This window comes from Didymosphaeria variabile, assembly GCF_027946475.1.
Source record: "Didymosphaeria variabile strain IMI 356815 chromosome Unknown scaffold_5, whole genome shotgun sequence".
Taxonomy (NCBI): Eukaryota; Fungi; Ascomycota; class Dothideomycetes; order Pleosporales; family Didymosphaeriaceae; genus Didymosphaeria; species Didymosphaeria variabile.
In genome coordinates, this window is record NW_026611624.1 from 274,046 (window position 1) to 301,997 (window position 27,952).

Genomic DNA, 27,952 nt, shown 5'->3' on the forward strand with positions numbered 1-27,952 from the left:
GTATCTCAGTAACGTTCTGACGTTGCGATAAGTCACGAGAACAGGAATTGTGTGCTGCTGTTGGTCCCGTTATATTTCCTGCAGACTTTTTTGAGTTTGGAAACCGCGCATTCTTAATCACAGGTGGAGCCTTGGGTTTTCCAGGTTTCCTGGACTCGGATCAGCTGATGCTAGGCATAGCATCGAGCTCACTTACTTGAGTATACTTTCCGGCACCACAGGCTGTGACAATGCAGTGATTGCGAGCCCCGACTGTAGCATGGCTTTGCTGATACCGAGACTGGAAGATGGGAACCATTCGACGAGGTTTGCTCGCTGATGAACCTGATTCCTCAAATCCAATAATTCACTGGCCGCTTTGGTATTTGTGCCTTTCACTTCTGCACTCTGGACATACTTTATCTGCGAGACATTAGTGCACACTTTGACCGGCTTTCGCATACTCGAGGTTTCGAAAAGCACGCGAAGCGTAGTATTGGCGAGGCTTTGCTCCTCATGATGCATATCGAGACAGATCTTGCTTTCATGGAGCGTATTGCAATCACAAATCCATCGGCTCTTCAAGACGCTGTAGAAAGCCTGCGAATGCTGTCGTATGATTCGAAGTGAATCCATGAAAGGTGTTCTGAGTCTTGTCCGCCGAAAGGGTCCCAGTGCGTCGTTTGAAGTAACGAGATCTTTGAGCTTATCGTTGTACTTTTCAAGACGCTGTACATGCTTTACTTTCCCACGGGAGAAACTCAGTCGCAGTCGGAACAGCTCATGATCTAATGTCGAAGCCTTGATGTAGTCAACCTAATATTCGTTCAGCCATGACTTATGTGAATAAATCCGGAATACAATGAGGCGGGCTTTTGATAAAAATTGTAGCCTCACATTCTCTTTTTTCGTGCCCAAAAGTTTGCTCAGGCGGTCAAGTATATCGTTCATTTTCCTGCAGATGGCCAAGTACGGTTCGTAAGAGTCGCCCAGTCGTTCCTTCACATCTTTTTGCAAGGTTTTGTCCTCCCAGGCTTCCGGGCTCCGTTCGTTCAAGAGAGCGTGCATCATAGAGGCGGACAATATGAATGGTGATAGCAGGCTTTCAAGGTTGAGATCAAATCGATTTTGTTCCGTCACCAGCTCTTCAATAAAGTTACTGAACTCTGAGTCAAATGTCCACCATTCCTTGAGAGGCTCGAACCCTTCCCGATAGTGTTCAGCAAAGCTTATAAGCAAGGGAAATCCAGCCAGCACCAAACCTGCGATCTCAATGCCTGACATCGTCTTGAAGCTTTTTGCAGTTCCTTCCCAGGTTGAGAATCGTCCAAGCCAGCGGTCGAGCGGATAGGAACAATGCTGACATTTATGCGGCAAAGGGGTAAAAACGGGTGGTTACGCAATGGAGGGGTAATACGAGCTTACGTGTATCAGAAACTTCAGCCTTCCCATGTTGAATAGCTTTGGGATAATACATCGACATCTCAAGATCAGGTCTGGAAGCTCACCTTGAATACTTGCGACATAATACAAGACGTCTATGAGGGCTCGTTGGCCCGTAGGAGATCGTCTGCTCAGTCATGGCCGCTCGATGGACGTGCATGCTGGATGGTCCGCGTTTGAGTTTCCCGAATCGAACCAATGCTGATACGGGGTCGATTTGCGCTTTTTGCATGGAAGAGAATCCAACGGAAGAGCATTTTCTTCAAAATCACCGAACTTATGAGTGCTCGAAGAGAGACGCGACTGACCGAACATTCTATCGACCAGACCACCTGCGACAGCACATTAGAAACTTTCATGGAGCCACTCTGTGTGACATTGTGCAAGCCCGCTGGAAAACAACTGCTACTGTCACAGAAATACAGACGCTAAAGGTCGCACATGAACAACGGGCGTTCACAGTCGCAGAGCAAGAGACGTTCAAAGTCTATAAGAAAGGGAGGATCTATGGCCACCGTCTGGAGACCTGGGACAAGCGAGAGTCCTCCGAGCCTGACTCCATTGCTGCGCAGTGTGCTAAAGTCGTGCAAGGCTTGGACACATTGATAACCCGGATTACCATTGGGCAACTCACTTTCTCCGAAATCAACCAGACTGGGATGCTTGACGAGAAGGACCGTTTTCTAATCTGGGCTGTGAATATTGGCGCTATGCATGGCGCCCAGTCACCTGCATCGTTGGAACAGCGACTATCGGAGGCCCCGCAAATTCGAGAACACATTGTCCGTATCCTGAAGAGGCTTGAAGATTCTATTGTAAAAGGTACATTAGCAGACTTCTGAACGTATAGACGTTGCTGATGACTGTCATAGCAACATCAATTGTGGCAGGCTCAATTCCAAATAGAACGTACTCGCTAGAAGAAGGTCAGGATGTAGAAGGTATTGAAGCCTTAGAGATCTCAGACGATGACTTGTCATCCGTGACCGACACTGACTCCATCTCGGATCGACATGAGCATCCAATATCCGAAGTCGCTGAACTTCGGAGAGCGATCAAAGATACCATAACAAATCTCTTTCGTATGTCGGTGGTCATCAGGAATCCCACGCCGAGAGGTAGATATAAATCCTCCAGAAACCAGGAGCCCATCGATCCCGCTTTCGATATCACTCATGTGCGAGACAAATTCCCTACATTAAGTGATAATTACGATGATCTCTTAATTAGGCACTTGGGAAAAGCCAATACTCGGAGGCGCGAATACTTCCGATACCGTCGCGAACATCATCTGAAATTACTCCATGACCAGGCCCAACCAATGCCCGAATCTAGCGAAGGGAACATTGCAGAACCCAATGAGCTTGCTTCAAGCTTTAAGGCTACCACATTCAAGGGCCCAGATACTATGGAACTCCCAGACGAGCTAGAAGATCGCGACTTCGATGTCGGATCCATAACGTCCTTTGCCACGACTGCACCTGGTGGCTCTGGAAACTTCCGACGTATACCTGACCCACCAAAGAGGGGAATTGAAACCGATTTTCACTATGGATCGTATTTCGAATGCCCATATTGCTACACGATTCAAAATGTAGCGAATCGCCGCGAATGGAAGTAAGTATCGGTGACGAAGCGTATTGAATTAACGACTAACACAACCTACAGACGTCATGTATTCCAAGATCTGCAGCCATTTACATGTACCTTTCCTGGGTGTAACTCCAAGCCCTTTCCTGAGAGACATGTTTGGTTTGAGCATGAACTGAGCACACACCGTAAAGAATGGCGATGCAGTCAATGCCAACACAGCCCCTTCGCGGACGTTGAAGAGTTCGAAAGACATCTACGGCATGATCACCCGATCAGCTATACGGCGGAGCAGCTTCCCGGCATCCTCAGCCTGTCGCAATTCACTCTTGACAAATTCGCACCATCCAGTTGCATATTCTGCGATGATTGGACATTACCCAGATTGCCGGATAAACCTGTCACGAGCCCAGTATACGCAACAGCCGAGCAATTCATGAAACATCTAGGAAAGCATCTCGTACAATTAGCACTGTTCTCGCTTCCTGGAATCGAACTCACTGATGAATCGGACGATGATCCAGAAGAGATCAAATCAGACGGGGCTTTCTCTCCCGTTGTATATGCGGATCCGCTTCGACCGACCTATACCATGCGTGAAGCCATACTTTCAAGTGTAGAGATGCTCGAACTAGACGTGTATCAGGCGGAGATCGCAATTAAAGACACCAAAGAAGGAACCAAAGAACACGCATCAGCTGAGAAGCAATCAAAGAAGGCTAAAAAGGCCATCAAAATTAGTAATTGGAAATTAGCGTTGCACGATGTAGAACAGGACCTAAAGGGAGACAACGACGAACGAACGCAACGTGCACTCATAGACAAGAAGAACGGACTCGAAGCAAAGTTAACGTTCAAGGACAAGCGGAAATGATACGATCAGGTTTCAGATGAGGTCCATGAACCAGAGCAAATGGTGAAACTCATCACAGGATCGAATCACCTGTCAATCGGACATGTGAGAGACCACAAAACACAGAGAAGTAGATCAATCAACAGTTCCCGACCCTCTCTATCTATGTACAGATTACCTTGTCTTCCTCCCAACCTCCCAGCATTAAACAGCAAAGCACACCAAGGAGCGTATACAGTCAGTCAGTCATATACAAGAACCAGAACCAGAAATTTACATGCCCACCCAACCATCCAAAGGATCGTCATCACCATCCTCTCTAACCTTCCTTCATCTCATACCAACTCTTGCTTTGATTGATCCAGTCAATCCTTTAACCCATCCAAAAGGTGCATTTACTCGGGCTTTCCAAGGATACCGCGGGCCATGTGCCTCTTGCGAAGGTTATACTCAACAGCGCGCTTCTTCGCCGCCGCGCTCTGGGTGAACGCAGCGGAGCCACCGAAGGGGCCTGCAAGCGCGCTGTTCTGCATGCGGACGATGCAGACGTTGGAGGCGCCGCCGGCGGTGCCGGAGCAGGTCATGCCCTGGGGCATCTGGACCTTGACGGGGAAGTCGGTGGTCGTAGCCGCAGAGAGACCTCCGATGCCGAGGCCGGGGACGTTCTGCGTGACCTTTGCGTCCTGGAAGGCAGCCGGGTCGGTGCCGCCGGAGGTGGCGTCGACTTGGGCGGTGAGCGGGCCGGCACCGTCCTGGTTGACCTGGTGGAAGGTCATGGTGATGGTGCCATCGTCGGCAGTGGTGGGAAGGCCGGAGGCGGCGCCCGCACCGGCGGCGGCGGCGACGCTGTTCTCGGTGGTGCCCTTGGGGGTCTTGGTTCCCTTGCCTGTGGGGGATGTCAGTGAAGGTCGGATGTGAGCGTGAGTATGGGAGTTGCGTACCAGATTGGCGCTTGGTGGTAGCAGCGCCTGCGGTTGCGGCTCCGGCTCCAGCAGCACCAGCAGCACCAGCAGCGGGACCAGCAGCGGTGGCACCGCCAGCTCCGCCCATGAAGGAGGCGATAGCAGCGCCGGCGTCGACGGCACCGCCACCGTTGGTACGGCCGAGAGCAGAAGCCTTGCCGCCCATCTCACGAGTACGGATGATGGAGGTGTCGGCCTCAGAACCGCACTTGGGAGTGGCGCAGTCACGAGGAGTACCGTCCTGGACTGTTCATTGTTAGCAAGATATCCAGAGAAGGAAATTATGAGTGCTTACCAGAGAGACCAGGCATGTTCACACCGTTAGCACCCTGAACCGCGGTGATGACACCGTGAGCAGAGGTGGAAGCCGCGAAAGCAGCAATGGCAGCGAGAGAGTAACGCATCTTGATTGATTGTTGGATTGGATGAAGGATTAGAAGTTGATGGTATAGTCAAAGACCGTGAAGAAGCTTGGTAGGAGAGTATTAAACAAGCGGCCGGCGCAAGAAAGTATTAGGAGGAAATGGAAGAAGAGAGTCTAGGAAACTGTTGAATGAAGAAGCTGGTGGTGATGGTTCTACTTCGGAGGATGTACGAATACCTTAAATATGTCTGACGATGCAAATAGAGACGCCACACCTCGGCGATAAAGCTTGGTACTACCAAGCTTCGACCGCTAAGAGTCAAGCCAGGCTTGAGGATGCTGGTGTTGCTAGGGGCAGAGGTCTCGGAGCCGCTGCAGAGTTACCGCCATGAGACCGGAAGCAGAGCACCCAACGATGCGGGTGAGACGGTACTAGTCGAACCATATCGCCCAAAGTGGAGCGAAAACTAGACGACTACCAGTATGCTTGTAGCGGGTAGATCTTCTCCATCGGCCTGGGCAGGGAAACCTTGGTCATGCTTGGCCTGGAAACAGAACGGTCGTCGGAACAATGTTGCCCCCCCACGACGTCGAGTGCATTGATGTTTGATATCTGCAAGAAGTGATTCCTAACACAACGTTTCGGAGCTTTGCGGAGCTCTAAACTTATCTGATTCGAAACGTAGAAAGCGGGTTCCGGGGTGCGTGTGACCTATGAGGCTTGCAGCAGCATTTGCGATGCCGAGGAACACCCCAAGAAGGTGCGCACTGGTTACTCTATTAAGAATCGGTAGAGTATGACTGGGGCAGTTAGGCATAAGAGGCGCAGCGCAAGGCTGCAGCAAGTGATGTTTAGTCTTGCACTGTTCAGGCACATGGCTACAAACCCACCCACACCGCGTTTTCCTCACCAACTCTCGAAACCATAATGTCTATTTCCGTTCCGTATCCGCCGTATCCGGTTACGAGAGCGACACCCCCCAAACCAACGATCTCAACTCTTGAGGCTTCCAAGCCGATTCCAGATGGTCCAACACACTGACAGGCCGGCACAGCATTAATGGACATGTCCGAATCGCATCTGTTCCCATTGTTAACAACACCAAAAGCGAAGCAGTTCCATCACACCGCAAGATCAAATGCGAAGAGAAATGGTTTTGGAGTAGCTGTCAAGTGTTTTGGGCACATATAGTGAAACGGATCGGTTTAGAGATCGTCTCCCACTTAGCGCGATTCTGGTCTACCGTCTGTGAGTGGTCCCCGACCACGTTTCAGCACGCACCGCATCGCTTCAGGCGTTATTCAGCGACAGTGCTAGAACTCGTGTTGAAGTCATCGACTCGTCCTATGATCCACTCTGCGCGATCTCTTGACAATCTAGACGGGAATAAGAGTACGCCGACAAGTGGTATTGCACACACGGCTCCTTATCCACAACGTAAAGAAAGTAAACATCAACCTGGTGTGTTGAACTTGCCACCTCTTCACCCATGCATGTCTCGCATGTGTCGTGAAAGAGGTCAACCCTCATCGCGTTCCTCTCCAACTCCTTCCACAAAAGCTCTGAAGTCCCCTCACTTCTCTGATCCATACATACCTAACGCAAATCTCCTGAATCTCAAAGTAAATCGATTCGAGCGGCAACAGAGCCTTGCGAATGAGATTTCGCATGAAAAGCAGCAACAACTTGACGGCCCTTGTCTGCGCCTCCCGTCCACTCTCCAACAAGACCTCCGCCTCCGCTTCCGCGGCGCCAGTCTCGCCAGGGCCTCGACCCATCTGCTCCATCGTCCGCAGCGCGTGCTGTATGTAGTCTGCGATCACGGGCGCCGGCTCGATGTTCAGCGCCTGCAGCGTGTTCTCTTGCAGCAGCGTGGTTAGGAAGTCGAGGGAAGATAGCTCTATAGGGAGGTGTGTGAGCTCTGGGATTGCGTGCTCAGGCTCGGTTTCTAACCTCGAAAGCATGCCCAGCTTCCAGCGCTGAAACTCGTTCAGCTTTCCGGCAGAGTGCTTCGCGGGCGACGAGGCGGTGCTCTTGGGGGAGTCGCCGTCGGGCTCGGGCGTGCGCTCGTAGATGCCTTCTTCCTCGAGCATGCGCACATACGTTCTCATGTTGAAGAGGGACGTCTGCCGCAACTCAACATAGTTGTTGTGTAGTTGGCGTGGGCTTGCGCGCGCAAATTGCGAAGGGTTACGCGACTGCACCAGCGCCTTGATAAGCTCCATGCGCACTGTGTTGACCTCATCGCTGGTTATAGAGTCATGTACTTTTGCATCGTTCTGTGCCGATGGCGTTCCTAGCCTCTGAACAGCTTCGACCCAGTGTGACAAGAAGGGGTTGTTGCGCAGCGGCGTGGTCTGGTTGAGGACGTAGAGCCTGTATTCGCAGTTTACTAGCACAGCAAGTGCTTCCCATGAGGGCTTGGACTTGGCTGTTGAAGCCCAAGTCAGATCTCAGAGCCACACAGCCCGATGTTTAGCACCTACCTTGGGTTTCATACGCGTCTAGCGTGTTCTTCAGCCTCAGCGATTCTTCGAATATGCCTGAATCCGCGGCATCTCTGTGTGCGCCGGCTTGTCCCAGCTGTCGGTTCGCGTCCTCACATGAACGGTCGGCGTCGCTGAGGGCGTGTATCTCGGCTCGAGTTAAGGCGGCGGCAGTGTTCATCGCTCTCTAGCCCGGCTGGGTCGCGCGTCGGGTTGGTTCTGAGAGCGCGTGCGGGGAGACATGTGTTATGCGCGGCTGGCGTGGCTCTTGGTGCGTCCTGCGGAGTGCTGCGGTGTCACTTTCGCAGTTGAATGTCAGATTCCATGGTTGCGCCAAGCAGAAGCCCAAAAAGTCCCACGGAAGTCCGGGGCACGCGTCGGAAGGATCAATAACATTAGCACACATACGTCACAGACGAGCTGCTGCCCAATTCACCGCAGGTTTCCGCCATTATTCGTACCATCATTCAGGATTAGCTTAGCTACGACTTTTCGCTCTTAGCATTCCATGCGCGGAAATTACACAGCACAACAGTGACACCATAGCGCCCACCGCGTGTCCGGGATATAACCGGGTTGCTGGGCGGCAGCCTTTGTTGTTGAAGCAAGTGGGGCACGCGCACTGGATTGTGCAACGCCCAACACGTATTCGAATTTGAACAAACCATCTTGCGACACGTTAATGATAGTTTGTACATAACAACATGTATGCCCCCTTGCTGTCCATGATGCTGGTCATATGAATATATTTGCCGCCAGCGTGATGTAGAGCTCAAGGCTGGCCTACAACTGCAATTGCTCGATCGACGTATTCGGGTTAGAAAATGTTCTAGATATCCCCAGCCAGTTGAAGGTCATCGTAAACTCAATACTGTATCACGCAAACCTACCTGCATATCCTTGGCAAACATTCCATTGGCTCACAAATACGAGCCAACTGTTCAGCTTCAGTACCTCCAGTAAGTCAACCCTCCACTCTGATCCCATGCCCAAACAATGGCATCCTTCAACTACGCCAAAATCCCAATAGACTCCACTACCAGCGAAATCCGCCTCCTAGACTTACACCCTACATCTCCCCTCAACAATCCCCTCCCCAACTCCCCACTAGTCCATTGCACCCTGCGAAAAGCAGCCTTACACGACACCCCTTCCTTCCACGCCCTATCCTACGTCTGGGGCAACGAGAAAGACAGAGGTCTAATCAGCCTGCAAGCAGACGGCGAACAAGATGCAACCACCGTCTCCGTAACGGCGAACCTCCAGTCCGCTCTTCTCCACCTGCAACATCCTACAGATAAACTCACGCTCTGGGTTGACGCAGTTTGTATCGACCAGTCCAACGTGCCGGAGAAGAACCTCCAGGTGCAAATGATGAAGGATATTTACGAGGGGGCTGCGCGGGTGGTGGTGTGGCTTGGGGCTGAAGCTGATGGTAGTGGGGATGCGTTTCGGATTCTGAGAAAGCTGGGGGAGGGGAGACAGGCGGAGGATGCGCTTGCGTATCGTGACGCGCATCGTAGTATGGAACAGCCGCCCTCGGGGTATGTTCGGTTTCGGACGTTTTGCAGGGAAGAGGCGGCGAGGCTGCCGCTGGGGTTCAATATGCAGGCCATTCACAAGCTGACGCTGCGGCCGTGGTGGCAGCGCATCTGGGTTGTGCAAGAGCTGGCGCTCGCGCGGGACGTGGTCTTTGTGTGTGGAGGGGAGAGTCTGGCTGGGCGAGCGCTGCAGGCTGCCTCGCTGGTGCTTTCTTTCGTAGTTATGGAGTTTGTGGAGATCGGGGAGCCTACGCGTGAGGACTATGTGACGAAGTCTGAGAAGGTGTATCAGTATGCGAATATTGTGACTAATATTCCTGATTCGGCGATGGGGCGGATGTTAGGACTCCGACGGCGCTATCAACTGGAGACAACGACGGCTAGAGAGACGCTTCTTGATCTTCTGTTCAGGACTACGGTTGTGCACTCTTCGCCCGACAATTTTAAAGCTACGATGGCGCGGGATAGGATCTACGGACTGCTCGGTATGGCTGAGGATACAGGTAGACTGCAAATCATACCGGATTATCGAAAGACTACAACGACAGAAACAGTCTTTACCGACGTTGCATACGCTCTTCTCAGAAACGGGTTTTCAGAGATATTCTCGCTTTGCCAGTCACCCAAGAAACTCGAAGGCTTGCCCAGCTGGGTTCCCGACTGGACAGCTCAAATTAGGACTCCGATCGGCGGCCGAGCTCCACAGCTAAAGTACCATGCGGCAGGTAAAACCGGCCTCTATATGTCTTCCAAAGCAGACTCAAAGAATACACTGTCCGTCAAAGGTGTACAAGTCGACACTATCTACGAAGTAGGCACACCCTGGCTCCCAAGTCTGGAAAACTACCAATTCGAATGGGAAACGCTAACAGCATTCCTCGACGACATCAAACGTCTCTGCGCCTACTCCGACCATATAAACAGCAGCATCTACACTGACCCCCAGCAGCGGCAAGAAGCACACTGGCGCGTACCCACCGCAGATCAAGTCATCGCCACAGACTACGATCCAAACCCCGTCCGTTCATCCAAGGCTGGCACTGAGCTTCACTCCGCTTACCAAGAGGTTCTCGTCTATCTTTCGCATTGGAGGAAGGTAGGCTCGGTTCCGGATGCGGTAAGCAGGTACATGCGTGTGATGGGCAGTCTGTTTGATCGACGGCCCTTTGTTACGACGCAAGGCTTCATTGGCCTTGGACCTTCGTGTGCGGAGCCTGGAGATGAGGTTTATATCTTTATGGGAGCGCAAGTGCTCTTTGTGATGCGGAGGTGCGGCGAGAATGCGGTTAAACTACTTGGAGAAGCGTATGTGCATGGCATTATGGATGGAGAGTTGTTGAATACGGACTTTGTAGAGTGTTGTCTGCAGATTGTGTGATAGTATGTAAGTCATACAGGCATACATGAATACGTGCTCTCGACATTCTGTATACTGATATGTGAAATGATGCCGTCACTGATTCTGACATCGGCTAGTGATTTATGATATCGACTACAATACCCAGCTGTATACAAAGCCGTTACGACGACAATTAGCTAAATTTCATAATGGGCAGTCTAGCAGGCTATATCATCGGCACAGCAAGTAAGGAGATGATAAGACTGCTGAATAGATTGGATGGAAGAAAGATGTAGGTAGTACCTTAGGTACGAAGACAGCCTTCAACATGGTATTCTGATCCAGACTCGGCGAGATCGCTTTAAGCATATTTGATAGCTACCAGTGCGCCGTCGTATTGCTTTTTGCTTCGGAGCCGAGCCCGGGGGCGTGAATGGTGCTATGCCATTCGCTTCGATAGCTGTGGGGTGGAGGGCTGCATTTAGGGAACCGTTGGCAAGATATGCTCATCCAAGCACAAGGTGACTTGTTGCATGTTTAATTGGTGGGAAAGAAATGTGCGCCGAGCTCTTGTTCCCGGCTGTTGGAGAGTGATGCTGGCAAGCTTGTAGGGACGAATCACATAATGAACGGAAGCACCCAAGAGTAGATCGTAGGATGATGGCATTCATTTGACATTACGCTATGCTTCCCCGTCATGCAGAAGCCTTAAACAAAAAGTGCTATAATAACCAGTACGCCTTCATGTGGTTTGCACCTCCCCCACATGAACAAAGAAGCCGTGCGCGCACCCCGCAATCCAAACCTCGTCGAAGCTATAATAAAGCGGAACTGTGGCGTCGGCGAAAGGAAAAGGGTATCGTGGATGGCATGCCGTTCGTGTCATCGAAGACTGCTCAGTTACTGATGCCGGCCCCGGCTAGAACTTCAGAATAATGTACAGCGCGTGGATGATGCCCTGGGCTATGTTAGTTACCGGGTTTGTACGGGTGGGCAGGTGCGAAACGTACGGGGATGTATCCAAGGATGGTCAACAGGATGTTGATGAAGAAGTCGGCATTGCAACCACGCTCGAGGAAGACACCGAGCGGCGGGAGGAAGATGGCCAAGATGATCTTGAGGATGTCGCTATCCGGCGTTAGCATACGTGCTGCCTCTCTTCTCGGCTCCCCTCCATATGACACTTACCTTGCGGTGAAAGGCATGATGGCGGTTTGTTTGCTAAACTTTGGTGATTCGGCTGAGGAAGTGCAGTGTAAGACAGGTGGCTAAGTGGCAGGTAATTCGGAGTGCGGTGTTCTGCCTCGCTCCCGGAAGCGCGGATGGTATTTATTACATTCCTGCCGTTTGCGCTGATGGCCCGATGACGTAGCGCTTCCAACCTCGCTGCTTCTGCTCTTCACCAATAGGGCAAGGCCTGCCGCCACAACCGATCCATGTCCGCGCCACACGTGGAGAACCTTGGCTACCCTCCTGTTTGACCAAGATTTTAAGATTTGCACTTAATCTTCCAGCGGCTTTGCGTAATGTGTGGTGACGAAGTGCACGCGTGATCGTTGTGGTTGGTCCTTGGTTGCGGGGCGCCACACTTGGAAGGGAAGCTCGCACAGCCACGTCATTGCGCCTTGCCCTACATCATCGCCGTTGCGAATCTGCGATGGCTGAGGAGACAATAAAGCGTAAAATTAGAGTTCGAGACCTTCCTTTGGTGGAGACCGAGGGTTCCGTGGCGCCGTGAGCTCACATTGGCGGGCGCGTATACAGCAGTGGATGCAGGGTCGTAAGTTCGGACATTCTCACAACAAACACCATAGGTCATGAAAGCCTCATTGGAGCATTGAGAGACTCAACACACGTTTACGGTTGCATAATGCACAACTCGATACACAAAAGCGATCATGCCCACCAGCGATTTACTGAAGCTTAAAATGGTCCGAATGCATCTTCCATTCAAGAAGCCGCTTCAAGTCTGTGACTGTCGTGAATGCACTCCGCGAGTAGACATCAGATAAGTTTAAGAACACTTAGTCCTCGTTAACTTTCACAGTTGCAAGCCGTGCGCTCGAAATAAAATCTCGTTCAAAATCGTTCATTCAAGGACCTGTTCAAGCCCATAACCTAGGAAAAGGGTATCTCATCCGTGACCCATCCAGAAACGCTAGCCAGCGATTCCCTTCACTGCCAAATTGTGTGCGTATTTCTCCCTCGCTAAGATATGATCCTCACATCTTCTTATCATGCTCCGCCTGCTTCTGCAGGTCAGCCTCCACGCCCCTCTGTCGCGCCTTGCCCTCGTCATGCTGCCTCTGCGCCTCGGTCTGCTGCGCGGCGTTGCCAGTCAACCCGGCAACCGCACCACCGATGGTTCCGCCAACACGGTCGCTGAGGCCCTTGCCCAAATCCTTAACCTGGCCCTCAGCCTCCTGACCCTTGCCCTCCTCGTTCTGTCGGATGCCCTCCTGGCGCAAGCCCTCAGCGCCGACGAGTCCACCGACAGCTTCCTTCGCTGAGCCCATGGTCTGGTTCCAAGAACCCGCTGAGCGGTTCGGGTCGTCCTTTGCGACGCCGCCCGAGGCGTTGGCGGTGAAGGGTCCGGCTTTAACGGCGGTGTGGGAGAGGTCATGCTCGGCCTCGGCGGTGGCGCGCTTGGTGTCTGCTTCGCGCTGTGACTCCGTTAGCATTGATTCCTGTATAATCAATGGGTGAATGGTGTACAAAGCGAGCGCGCAGAGGCCCGATCAGCATGAGCGACCAGTCGCACAAGCGCGCGACGATGCTGAACAGCGTGCGACTCTTGCTGTTCGTGCGCACGCTCATCGCATTGTGGGGTGTTGCGGATGAAAAAGATGAGAGGGAGCGGAAGCTAACGTACCTGGTCGGTGGGATTGCCGGTCAAGGAAGCGATCCCAGAGGAGATGGCTGCGCTGGCCTGGTCGACCACGCTCTGGAGGGTAGAGGTCTGATCTTTGTTGTTTCCGGACATCTTTGCTGATTATTGATTGTAGAAAGGTCTGAGTGTGTTGAGTTGTGCTTTGAGTCTTTCAGTTATGGGCTCGGATTGTAGGACGCGTTCCGCAGGTTATATGCGCATTATTTGTTGGGTGCCTGCGAGTTGTCGGGCTGCAACATGTGCGCGGTGACGTCATGACGTCAGACGCGCTTTGCTCGCGCGTCGAATTCTTGGCCCATAGTGGGGGTGAACGACGCACGAGGCGCATTGGATGCGACATTCTGGACCCTCCTTGAAGCGTTTGAGGATCAGGAGACAATGTGCAGGCAAACAGAGCAACCCATTCATTATGTGCTATGATGCAATCTGTCTAACTTCCTGAACGTGCAGTCCTTTTGCGATCACGCAAACTTTCACCATCATCTGTGGTGTTGTGGGGTATCTGGACAGATGTTGTGGGAGTGATGTCTCCCAGAATAACTGTTGAGCGAAGATGTCCGCATGTATATACAGAAGATGTATCGCTGCTTACACAGCGAAGCAATAACTTGCGGGATATGTGTCCACGGTTATTCCGCTGCCGAGGATCACCAGTGGCATATCTGTCTCTCGTCAGTACCTGGACTCATTATCTGGGATACGAAGGAACTTACACCACCCTCACTATCGTCCACACTCCAGCTCCCCGCTAAGCCCACAATCTCGACCTCCCCAGTAAAGTTTTCATTCATCTTCCCTAGCATGGCCACGCCATCCTGCATGACAATACCGCCCGGGCCGTTGTTGAGCAACCGTCGAGCCCATGCATCTATCGCAGGCTCCCCCGTTTCATCGCGAGCTTGCTTCAAGAACGGAATCAGGGCTGTTCCACCAGTTCCGCGAAGCTTCTTGCTGCTGCCTCGTCGTACGGTATTCGCAAGGTTCAGACGCTGGGCCGAGGCTTCTTTGGGCGAAAGAGATCGTGAGTCTGACCTTGACTCTCTTGATTTGATGATGATGTAGCGCGAAACTATCTGAATATGCTTGTCACGGAGCGTCCTCAGCATCGCCAGACATGCATCGTAAGCGGTCACCAGTGCGCGATCATGCCGGCGGCTAGTGACATATTCACGGATGTTAGCTACGCGCTCAACTTGCTCAAGAAAGCGACGGTGAGGTCCTGGCATGTACTTCCGCATCTCCAGGAGAAAGCCGTGAGCAGGAGCCCCCGGAGCTGAGCTGTCCGATTTCTTTTCGCCGGTCTGGCGGTGCTCGACACCGAGGATGATATCGAAGAACTGGATGACAGAGCTTTGAGCATTGCTGCCACCAGCGAACTGAACATACGGCTGCTCTCCCGTGCCATCGTCAAACATGACTCCGTTGGGCAACCCAGCGTCAGCCATGTTCTTGCCGCCTGCAAGGAATGGACGGATGCGGTGGTAGAAAACGTGAGGATCGCAGCTCTCGTACATCCTCTCGAGGAGGCCACCGATCTCATCCAGCCTCTCTGCGAAAGCACGCAGGCATTCTACCACCACGTTACTTTCGTTGCGCCTCGCTGCGCCAATGGCTTGGATCATCAATGGAATAATCGGACCAGCGCGAGCCTCGATAGCTACAGAGACCAAATAGAACCATGACTCGTCCAGCGAGCCTGTGAAGGTCATGTGCGTCGCGAGGTTCTCGAGCGAATCAACCTGTTCGTCATCGAAAAGTGGTCGCCAATTCCATAAACAAACACCGGCATATGTAGCGACTGGTGGTAATTCAAGGTGTTTGCATGTCTGCAGGAACGGGATCGACACGGATGGCGGAACGATCTGCAATGCGTTAGTGTGAAGGTTCGCATACCGATGGCGAATGGTCGTGGCTTACATCGGCGGGCCGGTCGCCGCCCCAGACATAGGCGTGAGCCATGAACCCAAGAATTGAGTATGCTCTCCGCCATTCTGCTTCGGTGAGGAGGAATTCGGTCGAGAGGACGGGCAGCGCGTCGATTATCTGGCGGAGGCGCTTCGCGAGGATGAGGCTCTGGAAGCTGCGGCCGACTGTCTCCCAGGGCTGGTAATACGCATCGGGTAGTATTTCCAGAGGTAATTCCGAAGGCAGGAAGCCATTCTGTGGCGAGATGTCGTAGTCCTCCAGGCGCGGGATTGCAGGAATCATCTTGATGTGAAGTTATGAGGCGTGTACCACTTGCGGTATATTTTATTCTCGACGCCAGGCAGGCGCAAGTGCTGCAGCTGCCCCGGGCGCACGGAATAGACTAGTAAAGTAGATGAGCAGGGTGCTTATGTGTCGCGTGATAGAAATCGAATTCTCGGAGAGAGTAGGTTCGCAAATAAAGCCGAAAGTTTTGCGCCACCGGCGTTGCGCAAGAGTGGTGACTTAACTCAGCGGTTATCGGATCGGAGTTATCAGGGCCTAAAGTCCAGGGATACGCCTTTGTAAAAGAACGTTGGCGGGCAAAAGGACACAGATTGTGTAGCGTGTCGGTGGGGAGGAGACTTGAAAGAGTTCTGGCGGGTCTTGTTGCGGCAGGCTCGGGCGACTTTCAAGCAGGCAGCCTAGTAGAGACATGCAAAGTCGAATGATCAAGGATTACAAACTACGAATGGACATCTCGGGATGAATAATGCTCATAGCCTCCTCCTGTCCGCGGCCGTCTCTACTGTCGCAGCCCGGCGGCGGAACTACCGTTTCTCAACGGGCCATGATTGAGTACCCGTCAGGGTCGTCAGAGCAGCCGGTGGCACCCTGATCGATTGCGAGAAGGGTTTGTTCTGCGTGTGCCATTAGTAGTTTGGGTCCGGCGTTAGTCAAATCATTAGTTGGCGAAATACACTTGCTCTCCCGTCTCGGCGTCTCCCCACACAAGAAGAGACATGGTGCCATTCACGGCGGGGTTCCGCCGAAAAGCAAATCTTCTCGAACACTGGCTCGTGCGCCACGCCAAACTCACATGCATCATTCAGGGTCCAGCCTCGCCTCCGACATCGCTTGGCTCTTATACGTTCACCAATTAGTGCACGTACGTTCAATACTCTAGGCGGCCTGGCATCGTAAATCTTGGGAGGAGATTCGCTAGAACCATGTTGCTCACTTCAATCACTCCTCATTTGTAGTGTGTCCATACCGCCGTGAATGACCTCGGCAGGGTACATGTGAATTAGGCGAACGAACCTACGTTATAGGTCATCCACTACCTCGGCCGTTTGAAGTAGCTTGAGAGCTACCTACCGCCCTCTATTCGACAAGTTCTCTTTCTGCCACTGTGCTCTGCAAACGAAAAGAGGAGAATTCCTATCCTTCATTAAGGTACAGAAACGTAGTGTTGATGTCTAACAACGCGCGTCCACATGCACGCGACACAAGGGTACACAGCTTGCACGCCCTAGGCTCCATGCATGCATCCATCCCTCCAACTATCCAATGCCGGTGCTGCAGTGAAAGAGCGCGCTCGACTGAAAAAGCACGTACGTGTTCGGGGTATAAGCGTGGTGCGTAAAAACGAACTCGATGTGATGCAAACAAACCGACCCCCAAGAATAGTATTGATTACGAAATTCACTCCTCGATCCTTCATGATATCCCACTCCTAAATAAATGCAGTCGTTTTCGTTATGTTGCTGGTAGTTCACCGAGAGGATTTCAAACTTGCTACCGCAGCTGCAGAAGCAAGATCAGATTTCCCGGACACGTTTCGTTGGGCAACCCGAGGGAGACTGCTTGTAGCAGGTGCCGGCGCTCCATTGACGGTTCTCTTGATTCCTAATCCTGCTGGTGGAACAGTCGATTGCCGTCTGGGTCCGCTCGGCCCGCTCTTAACGGGTGAGCTGCCCGATACCTGACGATCAGACGCTACGGCGGTGCCATTCTTGAAGCTCGTAGCTGGCGGCTCTGGCAGAGGTCGCACACGTGATGATGGCGTCTGAGACGGAGCTAACCGCTTGATCGGTGATGCCGCATTCGCAGCTCCATTGATAGGCTGTCGAGGCCGAGCCACTCGTTTCACACCTGTGACGAACTCATGAAGCATCGCTTCGTCTGGCTTCATGCGCCGGTCTGGATCCCATCGAAGGCATCGCGCGATGAAGTCGAGGAAAGCCTCATCGTCGCATTTGAGCGCTTGTTGTAATGTTTTTGAGCTTGGCCTGCGTCGGCGGCCTTTGGTAGAGACCGTGACGCGCGGCTTGCCCATTGAGTCGAAAAACAGCTTCTTCCTGCTGCTCTTCTCGATCAAATGTTTTTCTGGAGGTCCAAAGATCTCCATGATGCAGGCTAGTTGTTCCTGCTCGTTCTCGCCAGGGAATATTGGGTACCCAGTAAGAAGCTCGGCCAGGATACATCCTAAGCTCCACATGTCGATTGGCAGGCCGTAGCTCATGCCTAGAATGACTTCGGGCGACCGGTAGAACCGCGATTGGATGTACGTATAGACCTTTTCATTCTCGAAGCAGCTGGAGCCAAAATCGATGACCTTGATCTCTGAATGAAGCGGGTGTGCGAGTAGAATGTTCTCTGGTTTCAGATCACAGTGTATCACTCGCTTGCTCTTCAACATCACTAGCGAGCTGAGCATTTGCTTGCAGAATCGTCGAATGAGGCGGAGCGAGAACCCCTTAAACTCGTGCGCCTTGATAAATTCGTAGAGATTCATGCCCAGAAGCTCGGTTGAAATGCATAGGTGGCCACGAAAGTAGAAGCTTTGGGTGAAGTTGATCATGCTGTGCTTGTTGTCTGGGTCCTGTGGTGGTTGTCAGCAATGCATACACGACAGACTTTGGGATGCGAGACTTACCCATTCACGCAACTTTTGCAGAATGTTGACCTCCACCAAGGCCTGCTGATGGAAACGTTTCTTGTTGCGGATGATTTTGATTGCAACGAGTCCACCAGTCTTGTGATCAACGCAGCGTACAACCTGTCCAAAGCTGCCTTTTCCGAGCAAATCTACCACCTCGTAGCGATATGCTAGATGGTCTCCGAAAACAATGTTGTAGTCGCCCCGATCGTCATCGTACCCAAAGTTTGCGGTGGTAGCGTTTAAATCGCCTACGTGTTTCTTTGCGCTCTTAGTGCCACAGAAATATATCTCTTTGTAGTCGATAATTTCGCCTCGTTCAAAGATGTTGAGGCTCACCATCTGCAGTGCTTGCGCTGCAGTGACACGTTCTTGAGGGCGTGCTCTCTTCCGAAGTTCATCAACGTCGCGAGCTGCATGCTCAAAATCTTTACGTTTGGACGCAAGTTTCTTCATTTCTTCATCGGCAACCAAGTCATCTCGGTCCAGATTCGTATCCAAGTTGCGGGCCTTCAGCATGTTGGTGGAACTCTTCGATCCTAGCATCCTCTGCATAGGTGTTAGGATAGAAGAGCTAGACTTTGGTGCAGCCTGTCCGTTTGGTTGCTCTGAGTATCCGGACGCGGCGCGAATGCCTAAGCCGCCGTTCGCTTTGCGAGTCTTCTCAGCTTCAGTATCGCTAGCGACTGTCGTTGCCGTGGACGCAGAGGCCTTACGGCGGCCAAAGTCAAGCGAAGGTCGAGTACGCGTGGCAGGTGTAGGGCTCGCGCCAACTGCCCCGCTCCAAGTTGCCGAAGCAGGAAGCTTGGGAGGAGGCATATCGCCATGCTTCGGAGGCTGGGGTCCTGTTTCTTGACTCTTTTGAGGCGCGTTCCGGGTTTGGTTAGTGCGAGCATTGTGAGTGGCGGCTTTCGAGGAAGCACGACGCCAGCCGCTCAAACTGAGCTTGCGTCTCAATGACGATCCAGAGGAAGGAGTCTCCGGCTCTGTTGAGGTCGATGTTTTTGCAGAATCTGTGTCCTTCTGAGGGGCACGAGGACCTTGCACCTTCATGTTTTGCATTTCTGCATCTGTATCGCTGAGTTTGTACTCGCCGGAAGGTCTCGAGAATAAGACTGCGTAGTCGCCACTATTTTTCGGCAGGGAATTCGAAGAGAAGGGCGTGTTCACCTGACGATGAGGATTCAAGGTCGGGATAGGCATAGCTGAGGCCCCGTGTAATGAGGTGTCAGCAGACTTTAAGTTGAACGCGGAACTGCTGCTACGAAGATGCTTGCCGCCATCATACTGGTCCACGTTGTTGTTTCGGGAGAAGAAGCTGGCTTTAGAGGCAGTCATCGGCGTGCTCGGTGTTTTATTGGCGGCCCGCTTGGGAGGTGGTGTCGTATTACGATCATCTAACTCTGCGGATGGTGCCGGGAACGATGAAATCCTGTTGTTGAACGGTGTGCCGAGAGGGAGCAGATTGAGCGGAGGGAGGCGTATTGGTTGCAAGTTTTTCTTGTTGCTCTGGATAGATGGGCTCTTCTCAGCATCGGATCCAGCACCAACGGTCAATCCTCTTCTGTGCCTAATTGTTGCCTTTCCTTTCTTCGCGGCATCGCCCTTAGTGGATTCAGTTCCTCTGGTCTGGGGGTTAAGCGAAGAAATCGAAGCCATGTCATCAGACGTGGTGCGATCAGGAGATGGCCTAAGCGCAGCACTCGCCTTCAAAGCTGACGTTGAGAAGGAGAAACTCTTATTTTCTGGATCCTTTGGAGACTCATAAGCTTTAGGGATGGCGGGTACCGGTGGCACCCACTCTTCTTCCTCTGGGCCAGCCGAGCTGTGGACGTTCCTGGGTTTTGGAGTGGGCAGTCGAGACCCAGCTAGAGCCGGATTCCGTGGCTGTAGCGAGCTGTTGCCAACTCTCAATGAATTGAGGCTGGAATTCGAGGATATAGAGATACCCGAAGCGAACGACTTGCGATTTGGATTTTGGTCAGGCGTGGCTCTCGCAGATGATGGTGTAACGCTCTTTCTAAAGATCATAGCAGGTGATTGGTTGAACGCGCGCTCATCGAATGAGAAATCGGCTTGTGGTGTAGGAGGACTGACGGGCCCTCCAGGTGGATTAGGATTCATGGAAAGTCGCTTCAGCCTTCGTGCATCTGTTGGGCTTATCGTCCTTGCACCCAAGCCACTGACGTGGTGCATCGTCGACTGCCGTTTGCTCGATGAAGAAGAGGGCGTTTGAGTTCGAGCTGTTGTCCTTGCTGGCGATCGTGACGGATCAGATGCCATAGGAGCGTTCAGCATGGCCGATTGCTGACGCGGGGCGACATGGAGCGACTTCGCCTTTGCAGCACGCGTTGCACTAGGGACTCTGGTGGTGGCATCGGCTCCCAGGGTCAGACCCGGCGGAAGGGTGCCGCGGCGGTTTCCTTGACCAAACGAAGAGGTGCGTCCCATCCGTGTCTGCACATTGTCACCGTGGCTGGCCAGCCGGGGCACTTCCTGTCTGTTATCCAAGTTCGGTGTTGGCAGCATACCCGGTCCTACAGATTTCCGCGGCGCTCGTCCTGCTGGATTCGGCGGTGGCTGCGTGGTAAACTGGCTTTGGCGACGCGTCCGGATCGACATGTTTGAGGCGGGGGGTGGAATCGAGGAAGGTTCTGTCGGCGCATTGGGCGGGCCTCCCTTGTTTTTGGACTGGCTGAAGCGGCGGACTAGCGAGGTGCTGCGTGCAGGCCGTGTCTCGGAGGTGCTCGATGTGAAGGGTGAGGGGGCGTGTTGCGTGGACGATCCCAGGGCGGAGGAAGTGAATTGATGCTGTGACGGGGCTGCCATGTGGGACGAAGCGAGCGTCGATGAATCAGGCGGTTGCGGGAAGTGGCTCAGGGCGGGCTCGTACTGGAGGCTGTTTGCGAAGTCGTCGAAGGTGACCGCGGGGATGAAGTCGAACCGCTCGCCCGCATCGGCAGGAGCGTCTGGGTGCGCCTGCGTGCTGAAGCTGAAGCGGGAAGCCGCGTCGTGGACGGGGGGCACGGCGGGGAAGGCGCGGGTCTGGGGCGCAACCGCGCTGGCATCGCTGGCCACTCTGCACAAGCAATTGCACGTCAGCGTCCTGTCCACGCTCTGGGCGTGTCATTACGAGCATCTATCTCACCTCTGTTTCTCGTACGGGCGCGGGCCCAGCGGTACTTTGTGGTCGCGTACCGACTGGCGCCGCCCGCGGAAGCTCGTCTTTGTGCTGTGGTCTTGGGGCGGCGGTCGAGGAGCAGACGTGACGTTGGGCGCACTGGACTTTCGGCGGGTGTTGTCGGTCCCGCTGGTTCGCTGGAACTTGCGGACGCGACCATCTGCAGCACCACACGAATTAGCACTTGTACGCACCGCGTCCGGCCCTATATAAACTCAGAGCGGCACTCACCCGTCGAACCGTTGCTCTCCTCTGGCGAGCTGGCCCTGCTGAGCACCGGGAGGCTGCTCTCCATCCTGGTTCGAGAAGGAGGCTGCGCTACCATTGTCAACGTACGCAGACGGACAGCCGGTAAGCTGGCGTGCTGACTGATGCCGCCGGATCACCTCACGACCTCGGGCTGTCTCCTCTTGGATTTGTCTCGCGGGTACTGCGCACTCGACTGCTGCAGCTCTCCAAGCTCGGGGCTTGGAGCAAGGACTATGCGGACGTGGGCATATCGATCAGGTCGGACGGGGGGAGAAGCAGGCAGACCGCGCTACAAGTCCTCCTGCAGATTACGATCGTTGCATCAAGCAGACGAGCGAGCTGGCGGGAGGGGCGCGTGAACGGTCGATAGATAGGAGAAGAAAGAGTTCAATAGTGGTGGCAGTAGCTTGCAGGCGATTCAGGTAGGGTAGCGATATGTCGACACAGACCACCCAGCGGGCCTCTGCGAACTCGACGAATGGCCGTGCGATGGTAATATCAAAACAACAATCTCTCTCCCGGGTAACCACCTCGCTCGGCGAATCTCAATCTGCCAGAGTGGGAGCAGACATCAACTCGCTGCCCCGCGTCGACGGCGGTTCAGCTACACACGGCATCTCGCAGTGCTACCATACGCCTGCAAGGCCCGCCGCCAGGGACTGCTCGCAGCGGGCACGGCGCAGGTGCACGCTCGCAAAATTCTAGACTTTGGTAGGCGACGCACCCAACGGTCGTGTTGCTCGCATGGCAGGCCGCTGTCAAAGGGTACACCCGAAGTGCGGAGGCTGCCGCACCTGGGCAACGTCGCCGTCATGCACTTCCATCGGGCAGCCGTCCGCATCCTGAGGCTCGTCACTGTACAGATCCCATGCGATGCGATGCAAGCCATGTTTATTCCGCGGGCTGGCACGCCGTTGTCAATGGTCCCTGACAAAACAAAAGGGGAAGCGTCAAGCGAAGGGGCACGGACGGGCCGCCGCCGCTGATCAAAGCCCAAGCCTGCCGGACACGCGCCGTTCGCGCTGCCTGACGCTGGCACATGCCGTCATTCTGAACTCTGCCACATCCACTCCGTCACTAACCCTAAACGCATGACTGGCACAATGTATGGACTCTGCTATGAACCACGCACGGGCTCAACCATGTGAATAACGTGCTGGAACTTGGCACTGTAATACCTACAGCCTTGGGGAACTCCAGCCTGTCGACTAGCTGCATGTACCCAACGAACTGTAGCGGTGCATCGACCTCGGTACAACGACCATCTTGACGTCTCAACGAAGCCCATGAGTGGTGCACAGCATCCACGATGAGCAATGAAGCGGCAGACCCGTTCGTCAACCGCGACACCCCCATACCGGTTGTGTCGGTCACCGGCCCAGACGACCAGTCCGGACCATCATCTTCGAGAGCGCCCAGCAGCGACTCGCGACACCACCTCTCTGCCAGCAAGCTGAAGGATAAACTTCAGTCTTTGGGTGATGGCTCTGACCGGTCCGAGTCACCGAACCGCTTTTCAGATAGGATGTTCACCATGTAGGTTTCCTGCCCCGTTTGCCCCTTCTCCATGTGTCAGCACCCCAGACCGAGGGTCCGCTTTCAATTATATGACTGACACAATCATGTAGGCTGCTGTCTTCAGTGCTCCCCCAAGACCAAGACCTCGACGATGATGCGGCAACACCTCAAACCAAGGACCGTCGATCACGGAAATATGTTGATCGTCCCAATTTCTCCCTTCCACAGATGTCCTCCAACTTCCGCCGCTTCAATGCCCGGATAGGAGTGGCTTTTGTTGCGCAGAACCGCGCCATACGCCTCTTCACCTGGCGCCAACCTATGCAGACCCTCTCTTTCCTCTTTGTATACACCTTCGTGTGCGTCAATCCTACACTGGCCCCAGTCCTACCCCTCGCCTGCTGTCTATTCTTCATCATGGTCCCCGCCTTTCTAGCTCGACATCCACCTCCACCTGCCTATCTCCCCACCGACTTGTACCCGCTGGGTGGGCCACCGCTAGCGGCAGCTAGGACTATCAAGCCCGCACCTGAACTCTCCAAAGACTTCTTTCGTAACATGCGCGACCTACAGAACGCTATGGAAGACTTTTCCCGAGGCCATGATACCGTCGTGCAATTCATTACACCCCTCACCAACTTCTCGAACGAGGCTCTGAGCTCCACGCTCTACATCATACTCCTTTGCACCTCGGTCATGCTCTTCATATCCGCGCATTTACTACCTTGGCGCTTCATCTTCCTTGCAATAGGTTACGCCATAACGATCCTCGGTCACCCTACTGTGCAAGATCTCCTCGCGACGCCAGAAAACGAGCGTCTGTTATCTGAGAAGGAACACGAGGGCCGATCATTCTTACTCAACATCTCAAGAGACATAGAGCTCGAGACCGACCCGGAAAGGCGCGAAGTAGAAATCTTCGAGCTCCAACATAGGCCGTTGCATGACACAGATGGCGAATACGAGTCGTACATCTTCAGTCCGACGCCGTATGCACCACTAGCACCGTCCCGCATCGCAGGCGATCGTCCTAAGGGGACGCCGTTTTTTGAGGACGTGCAGCCTCCGCGCGGCTGGCGCTGGAGCGACAAGAAGTGGGTGCTGGATCTCCTGTCCCGCGAATGGGTCGAAGAGCGTATGGTCACCGGGGTAGAAGTCGAAATTGAGGGCGAACGTTGGGTTACGGACCTCCACTACGAAGATCTGGATGATCTTCGAGAAAAGGAGTTCAGTATGAAGAGCGGAAAAAGCGGAAAAGAGAGGAACAGGCTGAAGAAGAGAAGTGTGGGTGGCGTGGGAAGCGATTCGGAGAGGGAGGTGCTGAAGCGGGCATGGGAGAAGGGGAGGCCGAGTCGGAAGGGAGAGTGGAGGCGCAGGAGGTGGGTGAGGGGGGTGGAGAGAGTACCTCTTACTGCTTCTGCGGAATGACCATGTCTGTTTACGTTGTGTATGAATACTAAGACTATTTTTCAATTGCGCGTTACTGCTGCGTCGTCTAACCTCCGTGGAGTGTCGACACAAATAATATGTTGTCGCCTTCTTCAATCTCATACTTGTCCTCGCCCTCGAGCTCCCAATCTGCATCGTTGATAAGCACCAGGATTCCCGGTCTCCTATTAGGATCGTTAGCAAACAGTATGCGCCATTTCTACATGTGTTCCGCGAACGTACACTGTGTCGTCGAGAACAAAGAGCTCCTTCCTCGGATCCTTCATAACAGTGTTGCACAGATGCCTCACGAGAAACGCTATGTTCGTTTTTGCCCCATTCTCATCCTTGCCAGGAATAGTAAGTGATAGTTTCCGCTCATTCGAGAACAGCATCTCCAGCCCTCCACTGCTTCACGTTAGCGCATTTGTAATAACACCACAAGTACTTGTACAGACCTGAACTCCACAGTTATGGCAATCGTACCATCGTTCTTTGCCTCCGACATTGCGAAATCGAAGGGGAACTGATGTCGTGGGGCGAGCAGGTGAGCCTTACGGAAGGTGCAGTTTGGAGCCTGCGCTAACCGGGAAAGGCGCACTAAGCGAGGCTAGCGCGGTAGAAATCTCCAGAGGCCATGACTTCGCTGCCCTACACTTCAGCACAGTCCACATGACGATGAGTATTGCGCCAGAATTCATTTCGATTGGTGGGAATCGGAATCCTGCTGCTGCGGACTGGGATCTGCATGGGTCGCAGCTGTTGGCTTTTGGCGCGGACAATTGCATCGCTCTGTGGGAGCCTTCGGTATGCTGGGGTATCAAACTGGTAGTGAGGGCTCTGCTAAATTCGGGCAGGATGACCGGTTAAGGGGTGTGACGGCGCTCTTGAATGGCCATACGGACGTGGTTAATGCTGTCAAGTTCTTTCCGACTAATTCTTCGGATGTCACTGTTCTTTTGAGTGGTGCAGCGGACCACTCGTTGCGCATCTGGACATTGAGACAAAGAGATGTTCAAACCACCGAGACCAAATTCGATCTCATCAAGACCGTGACGGAGCACAAGAGTCCCATTACCCGGATCGCCACTCTGCCAGGCTCAGATGTATTCGCAACCGGGGCATCGGACGGCGTTGTGAAGATTTGGAAACTCGTTCATGATGCCGACTTCACCACTATCGATATTGAACTCATCCAGTCAATACCCCTGACACCACGCTACTTTCCCTTGGCCATTGCTTTGGCCAAGCTGGACGAGAGTGCCCTTGTACTGGCCGTAGGAGGCACACGCAGCACCATTCAGATTTTCGTTTCTCATGATACCCAATTTCAACTTTCTGCTACGTTGACTGGTCACGAGGGCTGGATCCGCGCGCTGGACTTTACGAAGGAGAGCGAAGATCAGGAAGGCGACCTGCTGCTAGTATCCGCGAGTCAAGATAAATATGTACGTCTGTGGCGCTTGCATCAGGGTGAAGAGCTGCCCGCGGCAAGCGCCGCCTTGAACGACCCGGCCCTAGGTGTCCTGGGTAAGTCGCTGTCGAACAAAGCTCATCGCTTTGCGTCAGCGACATCGAAGTACTCCATTACTTTTGAAGCTTTGCTGTTGGGTCATGAAGACTGGATTTATACGGCCTCTTGGCGACACAGAGCAGGGAAGCTCCAGCTCTTGTCCACCTCTGAGGACAACTCCCTCGCTATCTGGGAGGCAGATCCCTCCTCTGGCGTATGGGTGTGCATCACTAGACTTGGCGAGATAAGCGGCCAGAAAGGTTCTACCAGCGCCACAGGCAGCGCTGGAGGATTTTGGATCGGTCTATGGTCACCAGATGGCGACTCGGTGGTCTCCCTCGGACGCACTGGTAGTTGGCGAAGATGGACATACTCTCCCGCCCAAGACATGTGGACACAACAAGTAGCTATTACCGGACATGTACGCGAAGTGAAAGGCCTGAGCTGGTCAAGAGACGGAAGCTACCTCCTCACAACCGGCTCGGACCAAACGACCCGTCTTTTCTCAGAATGGAAACGCGACTCTGGCTCCTCATGGCACGAGTTTTCTCGGCCGCAAATCCACGGCTACGACCTCAACTGCGTCGACACCGTCACCAACATGCAATTCATCTCCGGCGCAGACGAAAAGCTCCTCCGCGTCTTCGACGAACCAAAAGGCGTCTCAGAAATGCTAAATAGACTCTGCAAAATCGAAGCTCCCTCCGCCGACCTCCCCGACGCCGCAAACATCCCCGTCCTCGGCCTCTCAAACAAAGCAATCCAAGCCGTCGACGAGAACGACATCCCCGAAGACGCTGACGGCGACGACGACCGCGAAGCCCTAGACCCCGCCTCCATCGTGCGCAAATCCACACTGGAATTCGACCACCCACCCTTCGAAGACCACCTTGCACGGCACCTCCTCTGGCCCGAGACAGAAAAGCTATACGGCCACGGCTACGAGATCTCCGCCCTGGCAGTTAGTAGCGACGGCTCGCTCGTCGCGACCGCATGTCGCGCGAGCTCCATCGACCACGCCGTCATCCGTCTGTATGATACGAAGGAGTGGCTGGAGATCAAGCCGGCGCTGAAGGCGCATTCGCTTACCGTTACGGCGCTGCAGTTTTCCCCCGACGATAGATTTCTTCTTAGTGTGGGGCGTGATAGGCAGTGGGTCGTCTGGGAGAAGGGAGAGGATGGCGTGTATGCGTTGAAGCATGCGAATCCTAAAGGCCACACGAGGATGATTCTTGGGGCAGCGTGGACGCCGCTTGTGCAGCCGACGTTTTTGACGGCGGGGCGGGATAAGAGTGTTAAGATGTGGCAGATTGAGGGCGAAGGCGTTGAGCTCAAGGGTTCGGTTGCGGCGAGTGCGGCGGTCACGGCTGTGGCGTGTAATCGGGAGGCTGAGGAGGGGAAGCTGCAGTTTGCGTTTGGCACGGAAGGTGGGGAATTAGTTGTAGGGACGGCGGAGGCGGAGGGCTTGAATAAGGTGGCTACATTGACTGTTGGGAAGGATGTCTCGCCGGCGAAGGGGATTAATCAGATCGTTTGGAGATCGGGAAGGAAGGGGATGGGGCAGCAGATGGCGGTTGCGAGTGAGGACTCCTCTGTCAGGATCTTTAACGTAGAGGTCGGGTCGAGTAGCTAGAACATGTAATTAGTCGATGAGAATATGCTCTTGGGTAGATGCTATACCGTCAACATCCGTTAGAAACTTGAATGTGCTTTGACTAAAATGGTCAGGTGGTATAAGGCTGGTCGGATGCGCGAGCCACTGTAATAGC

At 53.6% G+C, this 27,952-nt stretch overlaps 10 protein-coding genes across 10 annotated transcripts; 4 read left to right on the forward strand and 6 right to left on the reverse strand.

Annotated features, from left to right (window-relative positions):
• Positions 1-1,652: 1,652 nt before the first annotated feature.
• N0V89_006537 (uncharacterized protein) lies at positions 1,653-3,886 on the forward strand (the record flags this gene model as incomplete). Its single annotated transcript, XM_056215307.1, has 3 exons — positions 1,653-2,244; positions 2,295-3,039; positions 3,235-3,886. The coding sequence occupies 3 exons, from the start codon at positions 1,653-1,655 to the stop codon at positions 3,884-3,886; spliced, it is 1,989 nt and encodes a 662-aa protein (XP_056069554.1).
• Positions 3,887-4,260: 374 nt separating this feature from the next.
• On the reverse strand, positions 4,261-5,231 carry N0V89_006538 (uncharacterized protein; the record flags this gene model as incomplete). Its single annotated transcript, XM_056215308.1, has 3 exons — positions 4,261-4,751; positions 4,807-5,073; positions 5,123-5,231. 3 exons carry the CDS (start codon positions 5,229-5,231, stop codon positions 4,261-4,263), a joined length of 867 nt encoding a protein of 288 aa, XP_056069555.1.
• Positions 5,232-6,718: 1,487 nt separating this feature from the next.
• On the reverse strand, positions 6,719-7,859 carry N0V89_006539 (uncharacterized protein; the record flags this gene model as incomplete). Its single annotated transcript, XM_056215309.1, has 2 exons — positions 6,719-7,623; positions 7,679-7,859. 2 exons carry the CDS (start codon positions 7,857-7,859, stop codon positions 6,719-6,721), a joined length of 1,086 nt encoding a protein of 361 aa, XP_056069556.1.
• An 815-nt stretch (positions 7,860-8,674) lies between these two features.
• On the forward strand, positions 8,675-10,597 carry N0V89_006540 (uncharacterized protein; the record flags this gene model as incomplete). Its single annotated transcript, XM_056215310.1, has 1 exon — positions 8,675-10,597. One exon carries the CDS (start codon positions 8,675-8,677, stop codon positions 10,595-10,597), a length of 1,923 nt encoding a protein of 640 aa, XP_056069557.1.
• Positions 10,598-12,780: 2,183 nt separating this feature from the next.
• Positions 12,781-13,541, reverse strand: N0V89_006541 (uncharacterized protein; the record flags this gene model as incomplete). Its single annotated transcript, XM_056215311.1, has 2 exons — positions 12,781-13,221; positions 13,431-13,541. The coding sequence occupies 2 exons, from the start codon at positions 13,539-13,541 to the stop codon at positions 12,781-12,783; spliced, it is 552 nt and encodes a 183-aa protein (XP_056069558.1).
• A 554-nt stretch (positions 13,542-14,095) lies between these two features.
• BNA2 (tryptophan 2,3- dioxygenase) lies at positions 14,096-15,656 on the reverse strand (the record flags this gene model as incomplete). Its single annotated transcript, XM_056215312.1, has 3 exons — positions 14,096-14,110; positions 14,162-15,310; positions 15,366-15,656. The coding sequence occupies 3 exons, from the start codon at positions 15,654-15,656 to the stop codon at positions 14,096-14,098; spliced, it is 1,455 nt and encodes a 484-aa protein (XP_056069559.1).
• A 1,471-nt stretch (positions 15,657-17,127) lies between these two features.
• On the reverse strand, positions 17,128-21,800 carry POM1 (serine/threonine protein kinase, CMGC, dual-specificity; the record flags this gene model as incomplete). Its single annotated transcript, XM_056215313.1, has 4 exons — positions 17,128-18,237; positions 18,292-21,373; positions 21,443-21,635; positions 21,707-21,800. The coding sequence occupies 4 exons, from the start codon at positions 21,798-21,800 to the stop codon at positions 17,128-17,130; spliced, it is 4,479 nt and encodes a 1,492-aa protein (XP_056069560.1).
• A 1,233-nt stretch (positions 21,801-23,033) lies between these two features.
• Positions 23,034-24,670, forward strand: PEX29 (Peroxisome size and maintenance regulator; the record flags this gene model as incomplete). Its single annotated transcript, XM_056215314.1, has 2 exons — positions 23,034-23,260; positions 23,353-24,670. 2 exons carry the CDS (start codon positions 23,034-23,036, stop codon positions 24,668-24,670), a joined length of 1,545 nt encoding a protein of 514 aa, XP_056069561.1.
• A 67-nt stretch (positions 24,671-24,737) lies between these two features.
• Positions 24,738-25,178, reverse strand: URM1 (Ubiquitin- modifier 1; the record flags this gene model as incomplete). The annotated part of the gene is made up of 3 exons (XM_056215315.1): positions 24,738-24,855; positions 24,914-25,078; positions 25,129-25,178. 3 exons carry the CDS (start codon positions 25,176-25,178, stop codon positions 24,738-24,740), a joined length of 333 nt encoding a protein of 110 aa, XP_056069562.1.
• Positions 25,179-25,342: 164 nt separating this feature from the next.
• On the forward strand, positions 25,343-27,816 carry ELP2 (Elongator subunit elp2; the record flags this gene model as incomplete). The annotated part of the gene is made up of 2 exons (XM_056215316.1): positions 25,343-25,477; positions 25,528-27,816. The coding sequence occupies 2 exons, from the start codon at positions 25,343-25,345 to the stop codon at positions 27,814-27,816; spliced, it is 2,424 nt and encodes an 807-aa protein (XP_056069563.1).
• Between the last annotated feature and the right edge of the window lie 136 nt (positions 27,817-27,952).